This window comes from Cryptomeria japonica, chromosome 7 (genome assembly GCF_030272615.1).
Source record: "Cryptomeria japonica chromosome 7, Sugi_1.0, whole genome shotgun sequence".
In the NCBI taxonomy this organism is placed as follows: Eukaryota; Viridiplantae; Streptophyta; class Pinopsida; order Cupressales; family Cupressaceae; genus Cryptomeria; species Cryptomeria japonica.
In genome coordinates this window covers 832,982,090-832,996,521 of record NC_081411.1, presented here as the reverse complement: position 1 = coordinate 832,996,521, position 14,432 = coordinate 832,982,090, and the positions used below count along the sequence as shown (strand labels likewise).

At 37.4% G+C, this 14,432-nt stretch overlaps 1 protein-coding gene across 3 annotated transcripts; it reads left to right on the top strand.

Moving 5' to 3' along the window:
• The first annotated feature begins 3,138 nt into the window (after positions 1-3,138).
• LOC131074291 (conserved oligomeric Golgi complex subunit 4) lies at positions 3,139-14,219 on the top strand. Of its 3 annotated transcripts, none has more exons than XM_058010876.1 (3): positions 3,139-3,355; positions 11,344-13,050; positions 13,341-14,219. In XM_058010876.1, the coding sequence occupies exons 2-3, from the start codon at positions 11,413-11,415 to the stop codon at positions 13,986-13,988; spliced, it is 2,286 nt and encodes a 761-aa protein (XP_057866859.1). In that variant the 5' UTR covers positions 3,139-3,355; positions 11,344-11,412; the 3' UTR covers positions 13,989-14,219. The 3 variants fall into 3 exon arrangements, with proteins under 3 accessions (XP_057866859.1, XP_057866858.1, XP_057866860.1); XM_058010875.1 differs by having other exon boundaries at positions 11,230-13,050; XM_058010877.2 differs by having other exon boundaries at positions 3,140-3,355; positions 11,230-13,050; positions 13,359-14,219.
• The last annotated feature ends 213 nt before the right edge of the window (positions 14,220-14,432 follow it).

Sequence of the window (14,432 nt, the reverse complement as noted above, 5' to 3'; positions counted from 1 at the left end):
AAGGTTTTTAAACCGGAAAAGGAGTGTAGAGAGCCATTATAGCCAAAAGAGAGCCAAGGGACACATGTCAACAGGCATTCGACTCACTACATAGCTTGAGATTCTGGGGTTTCAACAGGATGTTAGCGCGGCGCGTAGACATCTTACCAAAGATAGGCCCAAATGGGATTTTGGGATAAACAAAGGCACTTTGTCTTCGGGACTATGATGTCAAAATGATAGGATTTTGATCATGAGTTCATCATTAATGCACCGGGCACCATGCATAAGTGTCATAAATGCACTGGGCCCAATTTAGGACACTACAACATATATAGTTTTAAATGGTCATCGAGTTTCTTGTGGAAATTTAATGGAGAATAGGAGGTCAAAAAAATGACATGCAAGAGAAATAAAATCGTTTGGAATCCACTAAATAGATTATTTCGAGTTTGTTATGATCATTGGCATTCATAACTCAACTATTGCATTCATAGTGAACTAGACAAGCCTTCGTCATACACCATTGCCATTGTGTGCAAATCCACATCCTTAAAATGAAAAATAGTCTTCAGATAGAAAAAATATCTTGAAACAATTGTAGGAGTGTGAGTAGTAGAGGTAATTGGGATGAAATACAAAATTTCAATGTGGGACAAGAGTTTAAAATGGGAGATGTAGGATTTCATTACAAGACTCAAAGATAGGTCTAGACATGTAGATGGAATTTTATAAGTCCATCAAAATTTTGTAAATGGAAGGAAATTAAGTGAATGAATCAATTTGGAGAAATGTGGGATCTTGCTATAGAACTAGAGGTTAGGAGGGGACACTGGAATAGAATTCTATTTAAAAAAATCTTTAGGAAAAGTAAAAGAGGGAATATAGGAAAAGACAAAGTAATGGGAGGTGCAAGGTTCCATTGTGGCATTGTAGGTGATATAATTGAACATGGGGATCATAAAAATTCATAAGCCCATCAAACTATTCAAATGTATGAAAATGGGAAAGTTGAGGATGCAATAAAATAAGTGAGGAAAGGATGTAGAACTAGAGTTAGGAACATCTCAAATTCCAAAGTAAATTTTTATTAGATATGGATAGGGATCTGGTAAAATAATTGGATAAGTTTTCAAGAATATAATGTAGATATAACAGTTAGAAGTGAAGGTAGAAATGGAGGACGTCTAAATAGCAAGAAGTGTAATGGAATTTCATAAGAAAGGGGAACTTGAAGGAATGCAGGAATTTATTATGGACCTAGAGGTTAAGAGGTATACAGGTGGAGGGGAAACAAAAGAAGTATGTTAGAACTATGCAACTTTGCAAACAGGAAAAAGAAGAAAGGAGATTTCATGAATGCAAAAGAATATGATAGGTAAATAGGTAAAGACATAGACTCAGTTCAAATGTACATTGAAAACCCACCAATTGATGAAATGAAAGAAATTGAAGGAGTGGAGGTGCCTGATAAACTTTCTAGAATTTTAAGCAAAATCAAATAGTTAAGATGGGAGGCTAGATAACAAGAAGTTTGGTAGTCCACTAAAATTCTACAACTCTATAAAGAGTCTCAATAACTAAGAAAAAATATTTGGCACTCCGTAGAAACTTTCCAACTCTACAAAAATTGAGTAAATTTACCAAAACCTTCCAATACATAGAACTTTCTTGGATTTTGCCACTTCAAGAATGTGATAGGGACATGGAAAATGAAAAAGAACAACATTTAATATAATTTGACCAAAAGGGGCCCATTTAAATATATTTTATATCAATTATAGATGATGGGAAAAAGGAGGCCTAGAGCACAAGAGAGGTGGGACTTAATTATTTTTTTGCTAAATTTTTACATTATGATATTGATTCCCAACATTGGCTCTAGTTGGGAATGTGTGTTTCTTATAATCATATAAATAATTTGGATCTTGAGGAGAAGACCACAAAAAGATACAAGAAGGGAGGTACACAGATAATAACAATTCATCATGACTAATAGGGTTCATAATTGGACAAGGAAAAATACACACACAACATAATATGTACAAGGTAGAACACAATTACTTACAAGAAGTTGGGTTTAAGATGTTGTCCATGAACTAGTAGCTCCATTAAATCTCTTGCTAAATCTTTGAGAAGGTACACATGATAACCATGCTCCTCTACAACTTAATGTACCCAAGCTACAATTTATTAAACTTCAAAAATTTGGCATTTCACATAAGGACCATATCGCTAACTAGGAACTTTCTTGGTAATTTCTTTAAATTGCCTTCTTTTCAAATAAATATTTCATTGCTTCCTTGTGTGAAAAATTCTAACTATTTGCAACTCTTCTGACCGGATCCTTTCTCTTGGCATATGATTCTTCTAGGAGATTGGCCTCGTAACCATCACAAATTCAACCCAATTTGACATTCTTTCCAGGTGGCAATTCTCTTTAGCATATGAAAAGATAATATATTCTACGATTTTCGCTAATTATTCTATTGATCAATGTATTTTATTTTTCTCTAGAGCAATTATTTGTTCTAATATGATATTACAGATGCAAATGCAAGCTAATAAAATTGAACTAGAAGTGGCTCACTTTCAAGTGCTTCTTGACCATTGGGGCATATGCCCCTTATGCTATGGCCAAAGTTCCCTCGTCTCCCTCTTCCTCTTGAGGTCACTTGCCTCCTTGTGGGTATCAACAAGGATAGCCTTTTCACTTGTGGCGATTGTCTTGCTTTCTCTTAGGCCTCTCCTCTTGTTTTTAGAGGAAATCGTAGCCAATGATGGTCACACCCTAGTCGTAAACACTTTGTTTCTCAGCCTCCAACATGTGGAACTTCTGGAAGGCCTTCTGGTGGAGCCTATAGTTGCTTTGATCCCAACAAAATTTTCTTGGCTAACTCTTGCAATTTCATTGGCTCATAAAGATGAAGATAGATATAGAGATAAAGACAAAGAAGACAAGGGCTATGACCCTTTTGTGGATACTTCAGATCTTATTGACATACGAAATAAACCAAATGACCAAGGCCCACCTCCTCTTCCTTTTGCTATTGTTGTCATCTAGCTACTTATTTTTTTTTTTTTAATTGATGTTTGTGATTTGGATATTGGCTCCATTTGAATTCTCAAAACCACTATCAGCTAGTTTGTAACACCTACGTAAAGTTCAATTAACAATAGCACCTCAACTAAAAGAGGCTTCATAACGTCCGTAAGGCGAATAGATCCGGTGGAAGGTCCAGTTCCAGTTGCGTTGAATTGGTCCGATCCATCTTTGTGCTTTGGTATGGTTTCGTAATGTTTTTCTTGCAAACTCTGCTCTTTTTTCCTCATCGGCATCTTTGACACCACGACACAATTTGTGCAGAATCTTGAGGTAAGTCACTGCTGTAGTTTCACTGAGAATTTTTATCTGGGAATCTGTACGGGGCCGGATCTATTTTTTGTTGTGTTCTATTTCATTCTAAAAACAATTCTGTTGTTATCTGTTAAATGAAGATGCATCTATGGCTGTTTTCTTTGGACATGATGGACTGAACATAACCGAAAGCAGATAGAAATAGGAAAACACTAGGCTAATTACAGTCTCCCTAATTGGCCTGACCAGGATGTGTAAAATAAATGCAAAGCTCATGTATTTCTGAATGCACATTCGCATTCTGCAAAATCTTTGTTGCTTCATTAGAGTTGCGCTTGTGATTCGCCACGATAGTACCTTGGCTTATGGCCATGGGCAGGACGGAGTGCCTTCATAATCTATGTTCTCACCAATCAGATTCACCCTCCCTGCATCTCAAGTTCACATTAGATGTCAACAAAATAAATGCAAATATAGGTTGGAGTAATAAAAAAATTATTGTAAACATGTAACCAAAGCAAGTTCAATTCCATCCCATACGTTGGCCTCAACTTGGAAAGGGCAATTTTCTCCGCGACATCGAAACGACACACTGCAATGGGAAATAAAAAAGCCATAGTATACATGGAAAACGAATTCCATGTAAAGGGTTTAGAAACATTTGGGGTAGATGTTAATGGCAGATTTGAAACCTAATTCCGCTAATTTGGTAGTATTTCCCACGCCTGTGTCAAAGCGGGAGGTGTAGATCAGGATATGGATATTCATCAACACATACTGGAAGGGTTATAGCTGGAAATGCTATGGTAGACAAGCAGGCGAACTGTTTAGCAAAACGCCTCAAAGAAATGTGATCTCATGAAATGCTATTGATGGCTTGCAGGAGCTGCAGCAAGTAAATTGAATAAAAACGTCTTGGAAAATTTTAAACGGAGGCTTGACTGCTTTCTTCCTTATACTTTTGATGGCGTTAACTCACCATTGATTAAAACAAGACATTTATGTATAATTTGGTTCGGTATATGAGGATCACACTTACGCATGACCTTTTTAATCTAGCTTTCTGCCATCACTGATGAGGTCTATATATCCCTAGACTTTGATATCTTGTGTGCTCTAGCTTTCAATATTATATATTGTTGCGGTGAATTAGCGTTGATGGGTATAATCTGGTTTGGCAAATGAAGATGATAATGAGGCATGACTGTGTAATCTATTTCGCTGCCATCACTAATGAGATCTATATATCCCTAGTCATTTGATATCTTGTGTCCTTTATTGTTGAAGTATGTATGGTTGCTGTGAACTAGCATTGATAATTGTCATGTCCACTTGGCATTTAAGTTAACGTGTTAAGGATTTGACAATGTTTGATGGGGTCTGAGGGATCATTGCAGTGTTGACAGGAACTATCAAACCATTCATCTAAGTTCGGTTCCCATTCAAATCTGAATTCTAGTTTCTTGCTGATTGTTAGTGGTTAGTATCTCTTATACAATTTGTATCAGATGATGAAGTTTGTTTTTTCTTAAAAAGCAAGGTTTTCTCCAAACTCAAACAATAGATCTGCAGCTTACCATTAAAGAAATTTTTCTTTCTATTTCTCCCTATATTCCTTAACTTTGGTACCTTGAACATTTGATCCCAAAACTGTCAAAGTTCTTAATTACTGCTTCCACAGGACCACAACAAACTCGCTTTTGTACCCTGGACATCTACAGCATTCAAAAATAGAAAACAATAATAGAAACAACCCATACAAATACTTGAAATGGATGCACATTCCATTCCATGGTTTATAATATCGGAAGAAGACTTTGCAAGGCTCTATATGACAGAATTAACCTTGATCTCTATAAAAAATAACTTTTTAATACAAACCAAATACCTATGCGCTCTCCACCATTAGTGTTACATAAACAACGAAAGATAAAATTAAGGTAAACAAAGTGAGCAAAGGCAATACATATACATTAAGGGGATCATAGTTCTAAAACTCACAGAATTCATGAGCCAGAAGTGACTAGTGAGTTTTCACCCAGTTTTCTGAGCTATTTATGGAATTTCTAGTGAGCAATCACAAGTCTGTACCGGGTTCATTCATCTTGTTCATGATTCCATGCTCTGTCATTAATATGCTCCCATGAGACCATATTTATTTGAGAAGTTCTCTCAAACAGTTCGTGTGTCTTGTCTGTGACTCCAAATTTTGCACAAATGTCTACTGGCAGTAATGAATATAATATCTTCTGACAAAAATCCTCTTTCCATTCTCCTTTGATATACATCCAAACCCATGATAACTCCCATTCTGGTATTGGCATAAAAGAAGCTTTCAACAGTTGTGAAATTTCATTTCACAAACAAGGCGTTTTATTGAATCTATTTGCTGCAGCTCCTGCAAGCCATTCAATGTCATTTCATGAGATCAAATTTCTTTGAGGTGAAACAGTATGCTTGCTTTTCCACCATAGCATTTTCAACTATAAAATCTGACAAAAATACCCCTTCCAATATGCATTGATGAATGCCCATACCCTGATCTATGGCTCCTTCTTTGACACAGGCATGGGAAATACCAACAAATAAGCTGAATTAGGTTTTAAATCTGCCATTAAATTTACCCCAAATGTTTCTAAACCCTTTCATGGAATTCATTTTACATATATATACTCTGGCTTTTTAATTTACCACTGTAGCATGTCATTTTGGTATCATGGAGAAATATTGCCCTTTACAAATCGAGGCCAAAGTTCAGTTCTCAGGGCTCAGGATGGCATGCAATGGAATTGTACTTGCTTTGGTTACATGTTTACAATATTTTTTCTATTGTTTTCAATTTCTACTCCAGCCTATGTTTGAACTTAGATTTATTTTGCTGGCATTTAATGTGAACTAGAGATATATTTATTTTTCTGACATTTAATGTGAACTTGAGATGCAGGAAGGGTGAATCTGATTGGGAGCACATAGATTATGAAGGTTCTCTGTGCTGCCCATGCCATATGCCAAAACACTATTATGGCAAAACATAAGTGCAACTCTAATGAAGAAACCAAGATTTTGCAGATTGCGAATTTGCAGTCAGAAAAACATGAGCTTTGCATTTATTTTGCATATCCTGGTTAGGTCAGTTATTCAAGATAAATACATAAAGATTCATGCACCTCATCTAAACATTTTCTTCATCGCATAAGTATACACCAGCAACAATAGCATCCCTTATATGACCCTCAACAGAACTGAAAGGGCCCAGAACTGCACTGACACCACATTTTGTGTTATCAGTGTTTCTTTCATGGAGTTCAGCTTGTTAGTTTTCATGATCAGATTATCGACAATAAACAGAAAACTAAAGTTGCACAGTAAAGCATACAAATAGAGGATCACACAACACAAGACTACCCTGGGAAAACCTCCCTCTTGGAGGAAAAACCCAGCAACAAATCAGATCTAGATCCTTTTATTAATTGTAGAATACAATGGCAATAAAGATCAGATTACTTATCTGATATAACTGTCAACCTAGGGCAAAATTAGAGTTACATTCGTAACCCAGCTAGGGCACAATGTAACAGCAGAAGATAGCAGACTTATCTCTTTCTTATATAAGAATATCATCAGCATACAGCTTACAGCTCTTCGTAGTTCTTCACTGAAGATTGCAGACCTAATGATGTTTGTAGACCTTCAAGAGGAACTCGCTATCCTCTTCAATGTATTCACTGTCCAAGATTGCATGTGTGGCAAATGCTGATGGCAGAAGTAATTCGCTGATTCCTTGATCAGAAGTGGTTCGCTTGCCTTCAATGAGGATTCGCTAACCTCCAGAATGAGTGGGCAGATCTTGCAGAGCTAACTTCACATTGATGATGAAAACTGAGTGATGAATGCATACACATTAATCTCTATTTATATTTGGCGTGGAGACCAATTCAAGTCGGCTTCACCTTAAGTTTTGTGCCAAGACTTAATTACAATTATAGGGCTTACACGTTACCTTATGTCTTGCCCTATTTTGGCGTACTAATAATGATTAAGTTATATTGCAAGGGGAGCGCACCTATTTAGGGCCACATGTTACATGAAGTGATATAGGGTCGGCCCTATAATATGATGAACATATTTCATGTTGCTTGGCGTGTAGGAGATAAAGGGCCCAGCCCTATTCGAGTTTGTGCACATAGAGATAGGGCCCAGCCCTATTTACACGCCTCCTTAATGAAGCAGGGCCCACCCCCTTTTGGGATTCGGACAACATTGGAATAGGGCCCAGCCCTATTTGTTTTACACATTACATATAAATACAATAGACAAGGCCCTGCCCTATAAGGATTCGGATGATGCCTTAAGGCAATCCGAATCCCATTTATTTTCCTAACCTAGTTACAAAATCAACACTCCCTCTTAACTATGGAGGAAAATAAATACATAACCAAATTCACATGGACAAACCCATGGTATGAACATTTACAAGGTTTAGGATTAGGGCCCAGCCCTAATAGTTCAATCAATATACATTTCGTGATTTGATCACGCAATTACATTACAATGAACCTTTACATGATCTTCTCTAGCAATGCCTGTAGAGGAAGAAGCGAACGCTTCACACTTTCCTGAGAACCTACATATAACACCATTATCTTTCATATAACACCATTGTCTTTCATCATGCACATCCACAGAGGATGAAAGAGACCTTTCCATATGCACACCTGCAATAAAAGATATATATATAACCATATAACATAAATCATGCACAACCGCAGAGGATACATAAACTTCTCCCAGAGAAGGACAATTTGTCACCTTGCACACCGCAGAGGGTGAACTCACCTTGCACTCCGCAGAGGGTGAGAAATAACCGCCACCTTGCACTCCGCAGAGGGTGGAAAGAACTGCCACCTTGCACTCCACAGAGGGTGGGAAATAACCGCCACCTTGCACTCCGCAGAGGGTGGAAAGAACTGCCACCTTGCACTCTGCAGAGGGTGGACTCACCTTGCACTCCGTAGAGGGTGAGAGAGAACTGCTACCTTGCACTCCGCAGAGGGTGGTCCCACCTTGCACTCCATAGAGGGTGGATGATACACCCAGTGTATCATGGTTAGTATCATCATAAATAAACATTTTGCAATAAACAAGGAATATACATTAGATATATATTATCAATTCCTCTATTAAACCATAATGATTAGAACCCAAGAATGAAATTGAGATATTAAAAGATATCAAGACTCCCTCTAAATCCCTATCTAAATAGAGAATTCACAGACCTGATGATTCATTCTTACTTACGAAGTGGACCCATAGCATCTTAAAAGAGAGAGATGAAAGGTAGACTTTCATAATTAGTCCGATGACAAGATTTGACTGAGGGAGGGCTTCTCAGGTCATGCATGAAAGCTTTCTTCAGAGAGACATAATCTGAAAACATTATCTTCAAGAGTAGACATTAGGTTACCTTAGAGACATGATATAGTAAAACAAAACACCAACCCTTACAAACCCTCAAAACACAGATTCAAACATATAGATAGAAGTCATTTACCTATACTGGGATCCTAATACACATCCATATATATATACTATCACTATTCAGCTATGAATACATTGAATATATAAGTGATAGCAGGTATATGATAGCAGAAATATATAAGGATAACATCAAGTATCAAAATAAGGTAAGTTTCAAATCACCTACAACTTCACTTACCTATCTCCCTTGAAATAAATTGAGATTCATCACCTTTGAAGGTTCTAAGATGCTAAGAGGATGAGGAATCCATTGATGCAGATGAAGGACCTTGCCTGTGCATGTAATCATCTGAAAACCCTAGCCGTCACACAGAAGTCCAGGCTGTAAATCTGATCATTGCACATGCAAACCTAGGCTCTGATACCATGTTAGTTTTCATGATCAGATTATCCACAATAAACAGAAAACTAAAGTTGCACAGTAAAGCATACAAATAGAGGATCACACAACACAAGACTACCCTGGGAAAACCTCCCTCTTGGAGGAAAAACCCAGCAACAAATCAGATCTAGATCCTTTTATTAATTGTAGAATACAATGGCAATAAAGATCAAATTACTTATCTGATATAACTGTCAACCTAGGGCAAAATTAGAGTTACATTCGTAACCCAGCTAGGGCACAATGTAACAGCAGAAGATAGCAGACTTGTCTCTTTCTTATATAAGAATATCATCAGCATACAGCTTACAGCTCTTCGTAGTTCTTCACTGAAGATTGCAGACCTAATGATGTTTGTAGACCTTCAAGAGGAACTCGCTATCCTCTTCAATGTATTCACTGTCCAAGATCGCATGTATGGCAAATGCTGATGGCAGAAGTAATTCGCTGATTCCTTGATCAGAAGTGGTTCGCTTGCCTTCAATGAGGATTCGCTAACCTCCAGAATGAGTGGGCAGATCTTGCAGAGCTAACTTCACATTGATGATGAAAACTGGGTGATGAATGCATACACATTAATCTCTATTTATATTTGGCGTGGAGACCAATTCAAGTCAGCTTCACCTTAAGTTTTGTGCCAAGACTTAATTACAATTATAGGGCTTACACGTTACCTTATGTCTTGCCCTATTTTGGTGTACTAATAATGATTAAGTTATATTGCAAGGGGAGCGCACCTATTTAGGGCCACACGTTACATGAAGTGATATAGGGTCGGCCCTATAATATGATGAACATATTTCATGTTGCTTGGCGTGTAGGAGATAAAGGGCCCAGCCCTATTTGAGTTTGTGCACATAGAGATAGGGCCCAGCCCTATTTACACGCCTCCTTAATGAAGCAGGGCCCAGCCCCCTTTTGGGATTCGGACAACATTGGAATAGGGCCCAGGCCTATTTGTTTTACACATTACATATAAATACAATAGATACCCTGCCCTATAAGGATTCGGATGATGCCTTAAGGCAATCCGAATCCTATTTATTTTCCTAACCTAGTTACAAAATCAACACAGCTTCTGTGATGACTGCCACAGATCCATGTTTTGCAACTTTAAGAGCATACCTAAGACTGCCATTTGTCAAAATATTTAACTGAGTTGCCATTTGACATGGATATGTGAATTGGATTTGGATATTTTTGCACTCCATGTTCAAGTGAGGCCATTAGAAGTTGATGACTCTGCAAATGCATGTTGTCGTACATCCTTGCAGTATTTCTTCACTTCAATGAAAATGATTCAAGTTCCTGTGGTGCATGAATGGGTGTTGTTATACACTGTGTGAAGATACACTGATCACTAGATATAAACATCGAACAGTTTTATTGACATTAATAAATGTGCTGATATCATCCAGGAAACAAAAGTGTAGCGCATTCTATACGTATAAACTAATTAGATCTCTACAAATCATCAATTTTATATTTTCATTTAGCTTAACTCATTCTGCATACTTTTGAAGGGAGTTGTTAAACTTGATATTTGTAGAGCTCACTAAAATAATACAAAGAGCAAAAAAACTTTTATGAAATCAGAAATCAATTTTCAGAGCAAATTTTCCTCACAAATTCTTCCCAGTTAACCATAAAAGCTTTTTAGTTGGGATTTGAACTTTCCTGCTACCCATAACAATAATGAATAATGCAATAAAAATGTGTATACAAACATACAAAAAATGTCTCTGGGTCTTGTCACTTAATGTTTTTGTTGCATTTTACATATTGCAGCCTGGAAAAGTACATAGGATTAATTGCTACTAACTTAGGATATTTATATTTTGAAAATTTTGAAAAATTAGTATGTGTTTTATGAAAAAAGCCTATTAATGTCCTTGTTTAAAATTGATCTGTCAATATTTTATGTGTTCACACCTTGTTTCAGTTTGATTTTTATAGATTCTGATTTTTGCAGACTTGGATTTGGGCATGCGGTACCTCACCGATTTGTGCACAATATGGATTGGACATTCTTTCAAATTTCTTTTGCAGGGATTGTATTGAGCATTCCTTGAAATTTCTTTTGCAGGGACCTGTGTGTAGCTGTTTATAAGTGGACTGAACAATTTTTAGTGTGGATTCATAGAAAGTAACAGGGATGGGGATGGCATATGCAGGATTAGATAATGAGCAGGAAAAAGGAGGGGCTATGTTAATTGACTTTGGAGCACCAGACACAGTAGAGCAAATCAAAAACCTCACAGATGTGAGTGCTATGAAACGTTTCCTACATGAATGCATTGCATATCAAAGGAACATTGATGCAGAGTTGGAAACTCTACTATCACAACGCCATGAGCTGGAGAAGAAGCTAAGTGGTCTACAGAAATCTTCTGAGGTACTGGAGATTGTGAAGTCTGATTCAGACCAAATGCTACTAAGCGTATGTTCTACTTGTGATCTTGCTGATCATGTCAGTGGCAAGGTGAGAGAGCTAGATCTTGCACAATCACGAGTTCAGTCCACTTTAACAAGAATTGATGACATTGTGGAAAGGGGAAATTGTATTGACGGTGCTAAACAGGCACTTGAATCTGAGGATTACGAGGGTGCTGCCAAATATGTGGAGACATTCATGAAACTTGATGACAAGTATGGTGATTCTAATGTCATGGGTTCAGGAGGCAGGGAGACTGCAACAGAGCAGACTAACCAGCTTCTGGAGTCTAAGCAAAAACTGGAGAGTATAGTCAAGAAAAAAATCTCCTCTGCCATTGAAGAGAGGGATCACCCTTCCATTCTGAGATTTATCAAGCTCTTCCCTGCTTTGGGTCTCGAGGAAGAAGGGTTGCAGTTGTATGTTTCATACCTAAGAAAAGATGTTGCTTTAAGGTCCAGATTAGAGTTTGAAGGTTTAATGGAAATGGCAGAGCAGTCCATGGGGCAAGCAGGGGCGCAGACCCAGGCTGACTTTGTTGGCTGTTTGACAAATCTTTTCAAGGATATTGTGTTGGCAATTGAAGGGAATGATGAGATTTTGAGGAGTCTTTGTGGTGAAGATGGAATTGTACATGCAATCTGGGAACTGCAGGAAGAATGTAATTCAAGAGGTTCTGTAATTTTGAAGAAGTACATGGATTATAGAAAACTAGCAAGGTTAGCATCAGAGATCAATTCACAGAATAACAGTTTGATATCAGTAGTAGGAGCACAAGAAGGGCCGGATCCCAGAGAGATTGAAATGTACCTGGAGGAAATACTTTCATTAACTCAGTTAAGTGAAGACTATACTCAATTTATGATGACCAAGTTGAGGGAAGTTGGATCTGTTGATGCCCAGCTGAGTCCTCGAGCTACCAACACATTTAGAAGTGGGGCATTCAGTCGAGCTGCAAAGGAATTGACAGGGTATTATATTATCCTTGAGGAGTTTTTCATGGTAGAGAACGTGAGGAAGGCTATCAAGATTGATGAGTTTATTCCTGACGGCCTCACCACTTCAATGGTGGATGATGTATTTTATGTTCTGCAGAGTTGTTGCAGAAGGGCTACATCTACTTCTAGTGTTCAGTCTGTACTTGCAGTTTTTAATGGAGCTATTAATGTGCTGAATAACGAGTTCACAGAGGCTTTACAGAGGAAGACAAGAGAACCAAACCTCGGTAGCAAACTGTTTTTAGGGGGTGTAGGGGTATCCAAAATAGGCACAGAAATTGCAACTGCTTTAAATAATCTGGATGTTAGCAGTGAGTATGTTCTGAAGCTCAGACATGAAATTGAGGAGTATTGTGCAGAGGTGAGTGATCTCTTGCTTCCTTTTAATCTCATTCATGAGCTCCCTTTGGGTGGATACCGATATATTGTATCCTAAGTTGACGTTTTTAAATTTAACCAAGAGAACACAAAATCTCAATTCCCATTGTCTTAACCAGTTATTTTGCTTCCATTTAAGACACATTTTTAAGAAGATAAATACATGATATTACCTTCTCCCTTTGAAAGGTCAAAATTTTGTTGTTCAGCTTTTATTTATCTTTCTGCTTGATTTTTAAATCTGTACTTTATATATATAACATATATAAGCAGTTATTATATCCATCGCAGGCATTTCCTGCACCAGCTGATAGAGAAAAAGTCAAGTCATGCTTGTCTGAGCTAGCAGAAACAAACAATGCCTTCAAACAAGTACTAAATGCAGGCCTGGAGCAGTTAGCTAGCAGCATAACACCCCGTCTCCGACCAATTTTGGATACTGCTGCCACAATAAGCTACGAGTTATCTGAAATGCAGTATGCCGAAAATGAAATTAATGATCCATGGGTACAAAAAATACTGCATGCTGTAGAGCTAAATGTTACTTGGCTGCAAACAGCCATGACAACAAATAATTATGATTCTCTTGTGCATCTGATCATTGACTTTATTGTTAAAAGATTGGAGGTGATAATGACTCAGAAGAGATTCAATCAGTTGGGTGGCTTACAGCTTGATCGAGATGCACGAACTCTGGTGGGTCACTTCTCTAGTATGACACAAAGAACTGTTAGGGATAAGTTTGCACGACTTACACAAATGGCAACTATCTTGAACCTAGAAAAGGTCTCAGAGATTTTGGATTACTGGGGAGAGAACTCTGGGCCCATGACATGGAGATTAACACCTGCGGAAGTTCGAAGAATTTTGAGCTTAAGGGTGGATTTCAAACCTGAAGCAATTGCTGCTCTGAAATTGTAATTTCCTTTGCAGTTGATATTGTTGGAATTTCTGTGGCACATTTTAGAAATCTTTGTCCTCATGCATTTAAAAAGAAGATACGTGCTTGATTGGTCTCTTAAATAAAATGATATTGTCTTCAGACAAAAATGCTACATAGAAAAATTCTATATGTGAATTGTCATGACAGAGAAAACTATAGATTTTTCTTGACAAAATATTCTATCATGCTCTCCATATATTTTGGTTTAAGCTTTGTTGTTGAAATTAAGAGTTATTTATCTTGATAAAATTGTGAATATCTTTGGGAATTATCCTGTAACTGAGAATCACATCTCTTGATGAAGTATATATCTGGATTAAATTGTAAGTTTGGCTGATACTTCTAGCTCTTGTTTAGTCCATTTGTGCTGATCAGGGTTCAAGCAGATACTAATGAAATCTTGGGAATATCCTACAGTTATT